This window comes from Girardinichthys multiradiatus, chromosome 20, assembly GCF_021462225.1.
Source record: "Girardinichthys multiradiatus isolate DD_20200921_A chromosome 20, DD_fGirMul_XY1, whole genome shotgun sequence".
Classification (NCBI taxonomy): Eukaryota; Metazoa; Chordata; class Actinopteri; order Cyprinodontiformes; family Goodeidae; genus Girardinichthys; species Girardinichthys multiradiatus.
Genome location: NC_061812.1, coordinates 19867511 through 19883969, shown reverse-complemented (window position 1 = coordinate 19883969; position 16459 = coordinate 19867511). Strand labels below are relative to the sequence as shown.

General features: G+C 37.3%; 1 protein-coding gene across 9 annotated transcripts in view; it reads right to left on the bottom strand.

Annotated features, from left to right (window-relative positions):
- The window catches only part of kaznb (kazrin, periplakin interacting protein b), a 179563-nt gene that overhangs the window by 49100 nt on the left and 114004 nt on the right, over positions 1-16459 (bottom strand). For 7 of the 9 annotated variants that reach the window (XR_007035390.1, XM_047347389.1, XM_047347380.1 and 4 more), the window contains one exon: positions 3357-3464. The exons of 1 other annotated variant lie outside the window; for it this stretch is intronic. Coding sequence is in view for 7 of the 8 variants with exons in the window: in XM_047347389.1 (XP_047203345.1) it covers positions 3357-3464 (108 nt within the window). In the remaining variant the exon portion in view is untranslated. Of the gene's footprint in view, positions 1-3356; positions 3465-11269; positions 11406-16459 lie in introns of those variants that run through there. One more of the 9 variants, XM_047347384.1, reaches the window with a different exon arrangement.

Below are 16459 nucleotides of genomic sequence, written 5' to 3'. Positions count from 1 at the left end.
AACACGTGCTTGCTACTAAAGAGTATTCAACAGAAAGGTTGTAGGTTTTCAAGCTAGTGAATAATAGTCCCTGAACATCATTTACTAGATTTGATAACTAAGAAAACACCATTAAGCCCATTTCTCCAGAAAGATTTGGCTCGTTTCCAGAATATCCCCTTTATAATATTTCTTCGAATATTATTTGAATAAATGAAGGCAGCTAATTAGACACCGTTGAGAATTAGTCATCCAGGAGGTTGGTTTTATTCAGCAGATCATTCTTTAAAATATTATTTCATTAAAATAATATTTGATCTGATCTTGCATTGTGAAGGGTTGTTGTTGCATCACTCTTTTGGTCATGATTTCCAATCATCTTTAATCAACTTGTTTATATTGTACATAGTCCATTAGTCTTCGTTATTCTTTAATTCTGCTTGGTAGTTTAGTTGGATTGTTTTAGCATAGTAAAGAGTTTGTTGATTGAAATATGTTTGACTTGAGTTGACTTATTTTTGTTAATAAATTCTTGTATTTTAAGAAATTGTGTGAATTCATTCCATATATGTGCAGAGTTTATGCTGTTCAATAATGCCAGAGCTCGTCTCACACCTTTCTATTTTGTCCTAATACCATCGCCTTACTGGGCTGGTATTCACAGGACAACCCTTAACAGACCGAAATATTATTTGATAAAATATTAAAATATTAATATTAAATATTAAATAATATTGTCAGATTCATAATCACAACAAGGGTCACCAATAACAGCAGATAAACAGCTATGGCACATTCACTGGTAGGGACGAAAAATCAACAATATGCTTTACATTGACGATGGCCTGCCCATACTTTAAATACAAACTTGGTCCTCAAATCATTAGCACAGTACCATTAGCACAGACATTAGCACATCTGCAGCACCCTTGGAATCTTGAACAACAGTATGAGGTGTGTGGGGAAGGGTTGTCAGCAGAGAGCATGATTGACACCGCTAAGACATTCCTTCTGGCTCCGATTGGTTGTTTCAGACCGAGAGCAGTCTATTTCTGCAAATGGCAGTAGGACCACTGGGAGGAGCAAGAGGAGCTTGATTGTTTCAGATAATTTGTCTCATATTCTACTGTCAGGACATAGTGACAGTTTTAACAAATATGTAAAAAATACATCTTTACAAAAGTTACCTACTGCAGCTTGAACAAAAAAAAAAAAACATTTTAAATTCTGATGAAATTTGTTTTTGTTAGTACTGTAATTAACACTTTATTGTGTTTGATCAAGTTAGATAAGTGTAAAATTAAGTGCTTCTTGCAGTGGGAAAACCTGGCTTCTCAGCACCCTTGTCTTGGTTTTACAGGAGGAATTTCCCTTGAAATTTAAAGGATGAGCTGTTTCTGCTGGGCACTGAAGTCACTTTTTAAATGTTTCACATCATTAAACGAATTTTTATATCAAACAAAGATAACTTGAGTAAACACAAAATGCAGTTGTCATATTGCATTTTGTCGCACCACCAGCAATTTCCATCCAAGTTTTAGTATAAATGGTGAGAGGTTTTTTGGTATTGCTGTCGAGATATTTTGGCCAACTTTTCATTGTTTTTAATTCATTCACCCAGGAAGTGGGTTTCAAGGGTTAAAATGTAAGATTTTTTCATGGTATCTCAATGGGATTCAAGCCCAGACTTTGACTAGGCCACTCCAGATTTAGTTAATTTTATGTTTTGAGCTATTTAGAGGTAGACTTCCATGGTGTTTCGGTTAATTTCTCTGCTGTGTAACCCAGGTTTGCTTGAGCTCCAGGTCATAAACTGATAAACTGTGTAGAGGGAGGCTGGACATTCGCCTTCAGGATTTTCCTCTCGACTCCACAAGTCATGGTTTCATCATTTACAGAAAGCCTAAATTGTGAACCAGCAACAGCCCCAGACCATTGCACTCCCATCACCATGTTTGACTGTTAGTATGATGTATGTTTTGTTAGTTTTAATCCAGACTTAGCTAGATGCAAATTTTCCCAATAGTTCCACTTTTGTCTCATCAATCCAGAGAATATTTTCACAAAAATCTTTTGGATCATCGAGATCTTATTTGGCCTTGGTGTTCTTTTTATTTGGCGGTGGTTTTGCCTCGTAACTTTTTCATAGATACTATTTCTGTTCAATCTCTTTCTTTTTGTTGAATCATGAACACTGATTCAATAGTATGAATTACTGTTCATGGCTGTCATTGTGAGGCCCCAGTTTAAGCTGCTCTAAAATTGCCTCAGTTTACGCCTCACAAAACAGAGGCTGCAGTGATATTCTGTATGTGTTACCTCCTGGATGAGTTATTGATGTGTTTATGGAGTAACTGTGGTAGGACGCCCTATTCTGGGAAGATTCACCTTCATCTTCTCAACTGTTCTTGAATTCCTTTAGACTTAGGCTTCTGTATTGTTTAATGGGATCCTTTGGCCTATAGATGTTATCATACAGGTTCTGTAAGTAATTTTTGACTCAAAACGTTTGGAAATAATGAGGCCCGGATGTGGTTAGTGAAAGTGGGTAATCACAGTTATTCTATGAGTGTGCAAGGAAGGCTTTTACTTTTTCAGAAAGGTTCAGGCTGGTTTAAATAGCTATTTTTCGCTCAATATGTAAAATCATTATTTTAGAACTGCATTTTTTATTTATTCAGGTTAAAGTTGTCTTGGTACTTTAGGAATGACAAAAAGCCAACAATCTATAAGAGGACAGCTACTTTTTTTTTACAGCACAGTAAGCTCTACAATTAATAAAGACAGCTTTAGTGTTGAGAAGAAGAAGTGGACGCATAGTTTAAATCTTAAAGATCAAATACCAAACAAAGGTGATCAATAGCTTTTGTGATGTGGTTGCATATTGTTAGGGATGATTACTGCAGAAGATGAAATGAAAAGAAGCCGTCATTACGAGCTGCACAGACCTCCTCATAAAACATTACATTGCTCATGCTGATGGTGATAATTGTGGAAGATAAGTAATCTTGTTGTGATCCTATAACAGCCCATTACAATCCAACTCAAGAGTGATAGGTTTCAGAAAACTCCAAAGCAATCTGCACAGTAAAATTGTGGAAGTCTCATGTACAATATGACACAGCGAAATAGGTGACAGAACAGATTAGGCTTTCAGCTGAGATAAATCCAGGCCTGCAGTGAATGCTAAGGGCCCTCATGGCCAGACACCAAGTGTTGTTATCTGATTGTTCTGGCCTGCGAAGGCCTTTCGCTCCCGCGTTCACCCCCTGAGCCGAGCTGACAGCTCTGCGTCCTTTTAACTGCCAGGATAAATCACCGTGCTCACTTCCTGCTGTCACCAGGGCAACGCCTTGTAATTTGGAGCAACAATGTACCTTTGCCTAGCGAGCAGTCAGCAGTGCCAAAGTCCATCAGGCTGGATATCTCTGTCGGGTAGCACATGTCTGTCACCACCGTCTTGTGCCTGTGATGCACTGATGGATCTGCAGAGGGGAAATATAAATATAAATTTACTAAACTACATCAGAGAAATGTTGAAAAACTACTTTAAATTATATCTGGATATCTTTTATATATGAGAATCTGATGGAATACATACAGCTGCAGTCAGAAGCTTATGAATACTCATCTAGTGCATGAAAATGAGACAAATATTTTCACTTTTAATGATTTAATTGAATTGTTGCTGTTCCAGAGAGGAATGATTACACAACAAACAACTTACAAGGATTTTTAAAAACAAAAATTAATTGTACAGAAGTAACTTATTTATGAATTCTCTCGAATCGACACAGGGGCAAAACTATAAATTTTGTTAAAATACATACAAACACCTGCAAAATGCATGTTTAATCAAATATCTTTTAGCAAGTTACACATCGATCACATACGTTCTGTAGGCATCAACAATCTTTAGGCATCTTTCTCAATGTACATGTAACCACGTGTCTTGTCAGAACTGGTTTAACATTTGTCACAAGTTTTCAATAAAGCTCAGGTTGTGGATTTAGAGAGGGCATTTTAAAGGGTTGATATAATCTTTCTTGATTCCACAACCAGTTTTAATGCATTGATTCTGTCCTGTTGATGCACAAAATAATAGGGAAGTTTCAACCTGCTAGTTGATAATATGAGGTAAGGTTAAAGAAAATAGAGGTAGTTCTGAACTTTGTGCAAAGTACCAGTACCACTGCCAGCAAAGCAGTCCCACAGCAGGATGCTGCCACCAGCAGCAGTTTCTCCTTGACCGAGCATTTTTCTTGTCAAACAGAGCTAATAGATCATAAAACATGCACATCCACACCCTTTAAAAATATAGCAGGTGCTCATCTAACCACAAAATTTTTCATCAGGCAGTGTAAACATACTCCACTTTTGGCAGTCATACTGGTGTTCCAACAGCTTCCTTTCTGGTTTTGTTTCATTTCGACACAACTGAATGGCACGCAAGCTTGTTTTTTAAAATGATGTTTCGAAATGAGGCTGAAAGAGCTTTCTATTGTTCAGAGCACTGGTCAATACAATAAATACTGTAAAAAAAAAAAAAAAAAAACCTTTTTATCCTGGCAGCTGCACTCACTTGATTGGCTTTTAAGGCCTTCTGCCTTAAAAGCCAATCTAGAATAATGTTAGCATAACTCATGACAAGATTTAGGTGTAAGTATGTATATATTTGACCCTGAGTTGATAAAAAAAAATTGTTTGGTTAAAAAAAAAATTAATTAAAAGCTCAACATCAGTGTGGTTTTCATGTCCACAATGAGAGTAAGAGGACTTCCGACCCCAACTGCAACACGCAAACTGAAACTGGTTGTCTTTTAAATGTATAATTGCAGAGTTTCTTGCTCGTTAGAAATGCTCATGATGTTATTTACATTTCGCCATGCAGATAAAGGTGAGCTCATATTATTCTCTGACGAATACAACTGTCTATATGGTTATATGTGCAGAAGGCTTTTGTTCCTTCCACAAAACTCTGCAGGTGCAATTATTTTACTTAATTACGTTTTCTGCATGATAAACATAATATATGCAGGATGAGATGTATAGTTACACTTGTTGCTTTTTCCCATAAAATCCATACAATTTCACATTTAATTTTCTACACAGTAACTAACTACTCTTTCCATTATCACTGCATTAAGCATAAAGTGTCAGCTGCTGTCTGCATAACATTTTCCCCTCAACCGTTCACACTCCACCATGTCTGTTTCACAGCTGTATGGTAATTATCTGCGTTACTGACTGTTCCTCCCCTTTCGCCCTGCAGCATCACTCCTGACCTGTCAATAACTGTTTAGACGTAGCCAGGCTGACCTTTTCTTTGGTCCTTAATATGGAGATTGGACGGCAGGCAGGCTCATGCTCAGCTGCTCTGAGACTACTTCACTGAGCACCATCAATAATGAGTGGGTCGTGGAGGGTGAAGCAGTGGGAGTGAGAGAAATTCAAAGGCATGCACATCTCACTTTTTAAAGTTTCAACTCATTGTGAGCTTAAAAACAAAGATGCCAGTAAATAAATTAACACCTGCAATCATTACATGTGTTTAAATGTTTTATTTTTCTTGATCTAAATTTTATTGTGGGTGTTTGAGCTATGTAATGGATTTTTTTTAACCTCAAAGCAGATTATGATTAGCTACAGTTCATTGTGTTTTACAGGGAAACACCCTGACAGTGTGAGAAGAAACCATTGAATCAAATCAAATGACTTCTGCCCAGCTGGACCTGAAATGTGAGAATTCCAAGGTCATAATGAGGCCAAACAGTGCTGAATGCAGAGAACTGTAAGTTTTACTTTCTCCTATCTCTCTGTATCCCAATAACCTACTGGGAAGAGATACTAGGGCAATCCCATCTAGGGTGGGAATGATGAGTCGGAGACAGCGAATGGATGTATGATCTATGGATGGATGGATGGATGCATGAGTCGGAGACAGAAGAATGAATTTATGGGCAAATGGATGGATGAGCAATGTCCCACTATGACAACATGCAGAGAATTTTAAAAGCCGTGATGTGTACGATCATCCATGTGATGTCATGCATAAACTTAAAATTTAGATTCAACAACTCTGAATGCACATTTCTCAATTTTTTATTTAAAAAAAACTGATCAGACAACACAACACTCAAGGACTGCCTGAAAGTTGCTGTTTGTTGTCCAGGTTTGTCTTCTGTCATTTTTCATATCAGACTGATGCATATCTTCTAAATGCTCGTCTGGTGATTAACGTGACATACCTCAGAATACACTTTAAGTACAACATCCTACTAATCAGACCCATCAGAGTTATTTTTATAAAATGGCCTCGAAGGGTAAAAAATGCTTTAAAATAAGGAATTCTGATGATCATCCCTGACCCTAAGCTGAGATGTCCAGAAAAAACAACTTCCTGTTGAATAACAACAAAACTCAATATCAGAATCCTAAAACTACAGTTACATTTTGCTTGTATTGTTTGTGGCTTTTCCACTGTTAAAATCTGATAAATGTATATCCCGATAGTTTAACCAGAAGAAAGAAAACTGTAAATCAAACAGGTGTGAAGCACATTTTCTGCTCCATTATGTTCTGTATCTTTCAGTAGGTTTCTTCCACTGCAGGTCCCATCTTGTTCATAACCTCATTAGACAGTAAGAGCTTTTCCAAACACTTGAATAACACAGAGACAGAAGATGGAGAAGCACTGTTATGAAGATGTTTTTGGTAAATAATTTTATTTTTAGCTATAATCAAAAAAGGGGAGCAACTCCTCAACATTTTGATTGGTATTATGGAAATAAGCTCCACATCTACTCAGGCTGAATTTTTTAAAGGAAGGGCTGGTAAAGAGGCAAGACAAAAAACATAAAACATCCAAGCAGATTGTCTCAGTTTGTGTTAATGTAAAAAATGAAACTAAAACAAAAAATTTCTGCATTTATTTATATTCTTTAAAAAATATTTTCATGAGAATTCATTTAGTAGCGATCTTTATTTGTGCATTGGATTCGTCTACATTTTACTGGTATAAAGGGCTTGTAGAAGTACATTAGTGTTTGATGGCAAAATAAATAAAAACAGGAAATACTTGGTAGTGTAGCCCAGTTGATTTATTGTGATCAATTTGTGTTGAAATAAGAAAACCACCAAGAAATATTAAATGTTCTTTCGGGTGTTGCTGATAACAGGTTACTTATTTACTTTCTCTCTCTGTAGCAGTTGGGGAAACTCTACCTTCTTATTAAAGAGAATATGCAGAAGATGACTGTCTAAGAGCCAATGAAACACAACACTATGATTGAAACCATCATTTCTTTCTTTTATCAAGAAAGACGGCATGGAGGAAGTGGAGGAACATGTTGGTTTGCAAGGCAATCATGTGATGCACCACTATAACAAACATGCATTGCCTTGTATTCATGCAGCTTGAGCCTTTTTACAAGTTGCCATGCTATGACTATAAAGTATTTAACTGGGACTTTAGGTGACAGACCAACACATGGTTTATAACTGAGAAATGGAAAGTAAAGCTTAACCCCATTTACTGTAATGTCTCTAGATAAAATCTAGCACAACCTATTGCCTTCAGACGTCACCTAATTAGAAAATAGAGTACAGGCGTGTGTTATTTAACCTCAGCATACCTACAGCTGTTCTGTGAAGACCTCAGAGGTTTGTTAAAGAACATTAGAGAACAAACAGCATCATCAAGACCAAGGAACATGCCACACAAGTCAGGCATAAAGCCGTGGAGAAGTTCAAACTAGGGTTCAGTTATAGAACAATATTCCAAGTGTTGGACATCTTGCAGGAGATCTGTTAAATCCATCATTTCAAAATGGAATATGGAAGACAAGACATCCACCTGAACTAACAGGCTGGGCAAGGAGATCATTAATCAGAGAGGAAGCCTTGATTTCCATGATAACTCTTATGGTCAGACAAGACCATAATTTGAGTTCTTGGCCTCATGCAAAACACTGTCAGTAGTAGACAACTAAAACTGCACATCATCCTGATCACACCATTGTCATGGTGACACATGGTGGTGACAGCATCATGCTGTGGGGATGCTTTTATTCAGCAGGTCTTTATTTGCACAACATTTTAACAACCATGTCATTTTTTTCTATCTACTTCAAAGTTCTGTTCTACTTTGTGGTGGTCTAATGCATAAAACAATGAAACGGTTTGAAGTTTGTGGTTTTAATGTGCCAGAATGCAAAAAGAGCAAAAGCTGTGAATACTGTTGAAAAGCACTGTATACACTGTAAAAAGTAACGTTGAAATAAAGCCAAAATGCAATTAGATCAGCTTTCTAGCTTTCTTCAGCTGATGTTAATGGGACATCTGCTTGCTAAGTTATTATCTGTAAATAAACATTGTAGAGACATAAAAATCACTTCCTAGCTTTGGTAACTGTAATCTTTGTATGCATTGAGACAAAAAGAAAATATTTAAATTGATTTAATTGAAATGTTAAAATTACTCGGTTTTTTAAGTAAAACCCTGAAGACTTTAAACTATTTTCTGTTCTGCACAATAATTATTTCCCCAGCGACTCCACAATAACCAGTATTCAAATTTCAATTACGTCCTCTCATGCATTTAAGCTGATGCAACATAATGTGGAGGGATTTGAAACACTTTTTTAAATCGCATTTCACTGACACGAAAACATGGAATAAATTAACAAAGCTAAATGATGTGAAGCCTTTTGGGTTTTCGGGCCCTCTGAGGCTGAAATCCTGTCCTGGTTATGTGAGAAAACAAGAGTGAGCTCATCTGAAACACAGCATTTGAATATTTCACAGTCGAGACTGCACATCCCTGACCTGACAGCTTACAGGTCTCTCCTGATATTATCAGGCAGTGACACATGGGAGCCTAGCCTGGTCCAAGAGTGCAGAGTTCTAACAAGACAGCACTTTATACCTCAACTGAACCATTTATATATTTTTACAGCTATGGAAATTAAATCGATTTATAGATTTTACTGAGCCAATTGAGAAATAAGAAAAAAACACTTCGCAAACCAAAAACCACATAAAACAGTCTGGAAGAGTATCTGAAAGCATCAGAAAAATGTATTTGAGAGAATCGGATTTTGTATTCAACACAAGAACTTTTATGTTATAAGAAAAACAGCTCAAAGGTTTCTCCCCAAGGGCACTCTGAAACTGTAACAGTGTGTTGTACTGTATATCACTGTCACAATTCTATTATTCAGGTCCCAAACATCAAAAACTGCTGCCGCAAAATGTTATTCTTCTAGCATTTTACCCCGCCTGCAGCTGGAAGCTTACTGTCTATTAATCTGTGTTTGTAATAATCCATGTCACAGGGAATCAATACTCCCAGCATCTTATAACGCACGCTTGGAAAGCTGCTCCAAGGCCACTGTGATCCATTGCCTCTGGATGTTGTGCTGCCATTAAAAAGGCACAACATCTAACTTCCCTCAGGAAACATGAGGAAAAAGACCCAAACGGGGAAATATTCAATACATCAATGAGAACAAAAATGTAAAAGGAAGAAACGTGTTCAGCGTTCTTGCTGTTACGGTTGGTGCTTCTCGGTGTAGAAGTCTGCAAATTTGCTGTATTTCTCATGTCTGGTGTGCAAAATGAAAGAATGGTTTTAGAAAGCAACATGTACAAAAAAGAATTTGCAAAGCTGGACTTGTTAAGTACTGTAGTATCAAACATTACAGCAGTGTGTCTACATATACAGGACATATATTGCATCTTATTATATCAAGCTGAATAAGGCATCAGGACAGCTTATGCTCTAATAAAATGTTTAGCACATTACATGTATAGCATAGTTTGAACCAAGGCATCAATGAACTATGTTAAAGTTAACAACCACTTTGGTCGACCACCAGGCACTTGCTAGCTAGCTCCCACACCCAGGCCTGGCTCCAGAAGGCTGCCCCTGTCTCCCTTATCTGGGCTATCTCATCAGGATCTATGAATTGCTCTTAGTCTGATCTCTCCCCTCAGTTTATATTGCCATGAGAGACCCTACCAGGAGCTAAAGCCCCTAACAACATAGCCCTCAGGATCATCAGGGTACACAAACCCATCAAAACGTCAAGGTGGTTCATCAGAGGGAGGGCCCCCGTCCAAATCAAAAGGTAAAACTCAAACTGCAGAAATTCATCACAAAAAGCAACATAATTCAAACATGAGTATTTAAGTTAATGAAAAACCCAAAATTCAGTTTCTCAGAAAATGATAAGACTACCTTAGAAATAAGACAAACAAAAAGGATTTGTACTACAGAGGTGTTATGCTATGTCCTACAGAGTCATGGAGATGAATGCTGACTGGACAGTTGTCCAGAAGATTGTCATTAACCACCTCCACAAGGAGCTTAAGCTATAAGATGATGTCTGGCTGATCACACAATGCTGTATCTAAGCATAATAATGGAAAATTGAGTGCAAGGAAAAGGTGTGGTAGAAGAAGGTGCATCAGGAATAACTGCAGACTTGTTTTATTTTACTTGTTTAATATTCCAAGTTTCTGAGACACTGAATTTTATTAGTTTTTATGAGCTGTAAGCCACAGCTAAAATGAACACTTAAAATACACCATTCTGTGTCTAATAAACCCATTTAATATATTTGAGTTTTGCTTTTTGAATTGATTAACATAATTTAATTAATTAATCTAATTCATTGAGATGCGCCTGTTTAAATGTACAACTAGAATATTTGTGAAAATGTCTGAATATGTATTCTTCTTATTCAATGTAATTTTTTACATAAGTTTGGTGTTTAATGTCACATGTAAAAAATTTTCTATTAAAGATATTAATACTTTGAAAAGACATTGGCTGTAAATATTTGTGTTAAGACAACTTAAGTTTTCCATATACATTACAGTAAGAAATCCTGTCAGAAAACACAGACATGACAACAGCTTATAGCATTCTGCATGTCCCTAAAAGATTTACGTTGGACTATTTTGTTGTTTTTTATGCTAAATGTGAATTCTAGTCTGAAACACTGATTACCGTACCCATTTAGGAAATAGATAATTGGTGTGTGAGTGAGCAGCGCGTACACGAGTGTGTTTGACAAAAGTGAATAAGATAATTTTTTCATATACAATCTGTCTAATATTCTACTGTCAGGACATAGTGACACTTTTAAGAAATGTGTAAAAAAACATTTTTTTTTTTTACAAAAGTTACCTACTGCAGCTTTAAGGAAAACGGGTTCTTTATAAGTTAGAAATGTACTTTGGTGAGAGTTGAAGTTGTTTCTGAAGACTTCATTTCCAGTCCTCACCATCCATTGTTTTGTGGCTTTCCTTTTTCTGTGTAAATCGTCAGTCATGGTGATTTATTCCAGAGCTCTATTTTGCCTGCGTCCTTTAACATTTTCTTTGGAGAGGATTAACTTTTAAACCAAAGGTTGACGGCTCCACTGTTGCTAAGTAACAGCGGTAAAATAGAATGCCAACTGGAGCCACAGAACATGTTGGGTTGCTCCCAGTTACATGTTTAAACATCACCAGTCTGCAGAGTGTAAACATTTATACCAACATCAGGGAACAGATAATGTGTGAGAGCCTTATACAGAATATTGCTTTTTACACATTTACAGTCTCGCTAAAGTAATAATTCCCATGAATCTAAACGTATTTTATAACAAAGAGCCCAAAAATCATCCTTTGTCTCCATTTCTGTGTTTCATCATTTTTGCCAAAGTTTATTTTCACCATTATTTAAAATCTTTGGGTTTCAAACACCATAATTACTCGTTTTACAAATTCACTATTAAATCCTGGAATAGAGAAACATTTCTTTATTTGTTTATGACTGAGGACACTGTCTCTCAGTTTTGATGTTTTCTATGATATTTGGAGACTGAACGGTGCAACAAAAACTTTGTAAATATTTAATAAAATTACAAAATACCCCTTAAACTAATAGAAAACGCAACAAAAAAGGACACAAATATATTCTTAAAAGGCCTTGAAATGTCCTTTCTGTAAATATGTTTTGGTTTTGCTGTTTACTGGAAAAAAATCAAGGTTTACACAAATTGTGTGATGTAAATGATCCGTAAACAGATTCATTTTTCACATATTAAATTTCAGTGGTAAAGACTTGGGTAAATGTGCAACAAATGTTAAATTAAGGAAAACATTATAAATATTATGATAATATCTTCCACTGAGTTGTATCTTGTCATTCTGTATCCATACAGGTTTTGCTCTGTTTTACTGACACCACAGTCACACTATTGCATATCTGCCTTAGGTTTCTACGGCACTGGAAGACACATAGCTTTAAGTAAACAATGCTCTAGCATTGCCTTTCTTCTCTTCTGACATTGTAGGATATACAATTTGATCTCCAGCTAAGCCAACCTTGGACTTTTTTAATATTTCAAAAACATTAGCAACCTGAAGACCTGACATACAGCACGTGTGCACCATATATTAACATAAATACTATGCAAATGTTGCAGAAATGACCAAACTGTGGCGCAAATTCATTATTAAGTATGTATTAAAAAAGCTGAGAGAATGAGATCACAGCTAGAGTAACTTGCTTTGTCCTCACACAGTAGTAGACTGTATATTTTACACCCTTTATCGTAATACACAGGCGTAATACACATTTAATCTTTATTTTACTCTTGTAACAAATTGACACAATGTTTTGCGTTTTGATTGGTTTTAAAAGTCAAAATGTGCAACAGATGCCTCTTTATGTTTGGCTAAGAGGTAAGCAAGAACTGTGACGACATCAGTTAAGGCTCTCAAATTAGCGGCTGTGTTTACTATCAGTCAAACTGAAACCACATTGGTTGAAATTCAAATTAACCTCTCACCGTGTTTTCTCCCTTTAAACTAGGAGAAAATATGCACCCACTACCTAGGTACATTTCACTAAGCATTTGTTGGAGGTGAAAAAAAACTACAATAATAACTGGAAACTCAGGAAAGACCAGCTGAATCGATGCCAACTTTCAATTTAGTTTATTTATATAGTGCCAATTCACAACAAATGTCATCTCAAGGCAATTTACAAAACTGACATATGTACACAGCTACATTGGGTGTAGCTCTTAGTGTAGCTTTTTTGAGACCTACAATGTCAAAATAAATCTATAACGAAGCGTAAAACATAACATTTTATCACGAAGGGTGTATTATAATATATTACAAGATATTGGTGTTGTATTTATAGGCAGGCTGGGGCTTTTCTTGGAGTTTTCCACCAAGCAAAACTATGCATGGAAGTAACTACAGTTATTTGATTATTTGAGAGTTTGTGATGCACAAAGCTGAAGCAGTTTTGTTGATTTTCTTTGCTTCAATTTTCTCCTGATCTAACGTTTGTAGTTTCGATATTTTTAGTTTGAAACACTCAATATTCCTAGGGTATTCCTCTCCAACTTCACAGTTCAGAGACTGCATATTTATCACACATAGGCACCACTGCTATAGAACATATGCAAATGCGGGTCCAGTGATGCATCACTGGGATGCTAATTATGTTAATTAATCTCATGCTACGCTATGCAGATGCTCTGTCTGCTCTGATTAATTTTCTCTCAACCTTGGAAGGTGAATGCTTAGAGTGACTGACATGGCAGGGGAGTTTGTTCTATTTTCTAAATAATCAGGTGAATTATTATTTGACCCCGTAGGAGCACTCATAGGCCGTATAGAGCATTGAACCTTCATCCCCAGATGATCAGGGATTGATCAAGTGCGGGAAAAAAATTGTGAAAAACCTTTACACCAATGCCGGGCACACTTCACCAACCTATGTAGCAAGATAAAAAGAGTGTGAGGCAGGTTTAAATGTTTTTAATATTTATGCGATAGAACAGATTTCAGAGCTTTTACTGCCTGTGAAGGGCAACTTTAGATCTTCTGGACTTGCCCACTTCCATCTATACACAATCCAAAATTAAATTATGGTTCTGCAAATCTAAATAAATTACTTCTATTCTGAAGGTGGCTGCTGTTGTTTCTCTGTTCGGGCACCATCTTGTGCGTTGTGATGTAGGGTTATGCTAAAAAGAGAGTTATCCAAAATGTAGTTGTCTGCACAATATATCATCATTGCAATATTGCAAAGGGTCATGTGGAATGCAGCATTTGTTTGTTTTTTATTTCCAAATGTCATGATTGCACACTTTGCATGCCAATAAAATATTCAGCATGCTGGACGGAGCCTCATGTCACTATATGATAGCACCTGCCACAGATGATGAGGATTGAGATGTTAAATGTCACAGAGAGTATTGGAGGCAATAATAGCCATATTCAGTTTCCCAATATCTTGTAGTGCTACTCTTACGTCTTTGTGGTCACAGAACAAGTGAATCTCTGTGCCTGTGTTAACTTTTGTTAACATTTATTATAAGATAATATAAGGTTTTAGTGTCCGCATAGCATGTCACATTTTGTTGTTCAGTTGCATTAAGTGCTGCAACCAGCAGCTAATCATGGTTCTGTTCAGAGTTTATTATCAAATAATCTGACATTCATCAAAAATCATAGTTCCTCATGTGGCCCTTTGTGGAAATGAAATGAAATTGAAATAAAGTAACCTTTAGGACAACACCAGACGTTTGGACACACCTTCTCATTCAAAGACTTTTCTTTATTTTCATGACCATCTCAGACACAGTGGTTGGAACCAAAGATCTCAAACTTGGACTCATCAGACCAAAGCACTCTGTGTGTGGCATTGACCTGTTCTCTAATCTGAGCTGCTGTTAACCTGTGATTTTTGAGGCTGGTAACTTGGATGAATTTATCATCCGCAGCAGAGGTGACTCTTGGTCTTCCTTTCCTGGGGCGGTCCTCATGTGAGCCAGTTTCTTTGTAGCGCTTGATGGTTTTTGCAACTGCACTTGGGGACACTTTCAAAGTTTTCCCAATTGTTCGGACTGACTGACCTTCATTTCTGAAAGTAATGATGGCCGCTTGTTTTTCTTTACTTAGCTGCTTTTTTCTTGCCATAATGCAAATTCTAACAGTCTATTCAGTAGGACTATCAGCTGTGTACTGTATCCACCTCCTGCACAACACAACTGATGGTCCCAACCCCATTTCTAAGGCTTGAAATCCCACTTATGAAACCTGACAGGGCACACCTGTGAAGTGAAAACCATTTCAGGTGACTACCTCTTGAAGCTCATCAACAGAATGCCAAGAGTGTGCGGAGCAGTACTCAAAGCAAAAGGTGGCTACTTTGAAGAACCTAGAATATAAGACATATTTTCAGTTGTTTCATATTTTTTTGTTCAGTATATAATTCCACATGTGTTAATTCATAGTTTTGATGCCTTCAGTGTGAAGCTACAATATTCATAGTCATGAATATACAGGTCCTTCTCAAAATATTAGCATATTGTGATAAAGTTCATTATTTTCCATAATGTCATGATGAAAATTTAACATTCATATATTTTAGATTCATTGCACACTAACTGAAATATTTCAGGTCTTTTATTGTCTTAATACGGATGATTTTGGCATACAGCTCATGAAAACCCAAAATTCCTATCTCACAAAATTAGCATATCATTAAAAGGGTCTCTAAACGAGCTATGAACCTAATCATCTGAATCAACGAGTTAACTCTAAACACCTGCAAAAGATTCCTGAGGCCTTTAAAACTCCCAGCCTGGTTCATCACTCAAAACCCCAATCATGGGTAAGACTGCCGACCTGACTGCTGTCCAGAAGGCCACTATTGACACCCTCAAGCAAGAGGGTAAGACACAGAAATTAATTCCTGAACGAATAGGCTGTTCCCAGAGTGCTGTATCAAGGCACCTCAGTGGGAAGTCTGTGGGAAGGAAAAAGTGTGGCAGAAAACGCTGCACAACGAGAAGAGGTGGCCGGACCCTGAGGAAGATTGTGGAGAAGGGCCGATTCCAGACCTTTGATGACCTGCGGAAGCAGTGGACTGAGTCTGGAGTAGAAACCACCAGAGCCACCGTGCACAGGCATGTGCAGGAAATGGGCTACAGGTGCCGTATTCCCCAGGTCAAGCCACTTTTGAACCAGAAACAGCAGCAGAAGCGCCTGACCTGGGCTACAGAGAAGCAGCACTGGACTGTTGCTCAGTGGTCCAAAGTACTTTTTTCGGATGAAAGCAAATTCTGCATGTCATTCGGAAATCAAGGTGCCAGAGTCTGGAGGAAGACTGGGGAGAAGGAAATGTCAAAATGCCAGAAGTCCAGTGTCAAGTACCCACAGTCAGTGATGGTCTGGGGTGCCGTGTCAGCTGCTGGTGTTGGTCCACTGTGTTTTATCAAGGGCAGGGTCAATGCAGCTAGCTATCAGGAGATTTTGGAGCACTTCATGCTTCCATCTGCTGAAAAGCTTTATGGAGATGAAGATTTCATTTTTCAGCACGACCTGGCACCTGCTCACAGTGCCAAAACCACTGGTAATTGGTTTACTGACCATGGTATCACTGTGCTCAATTGGCCTGCCAA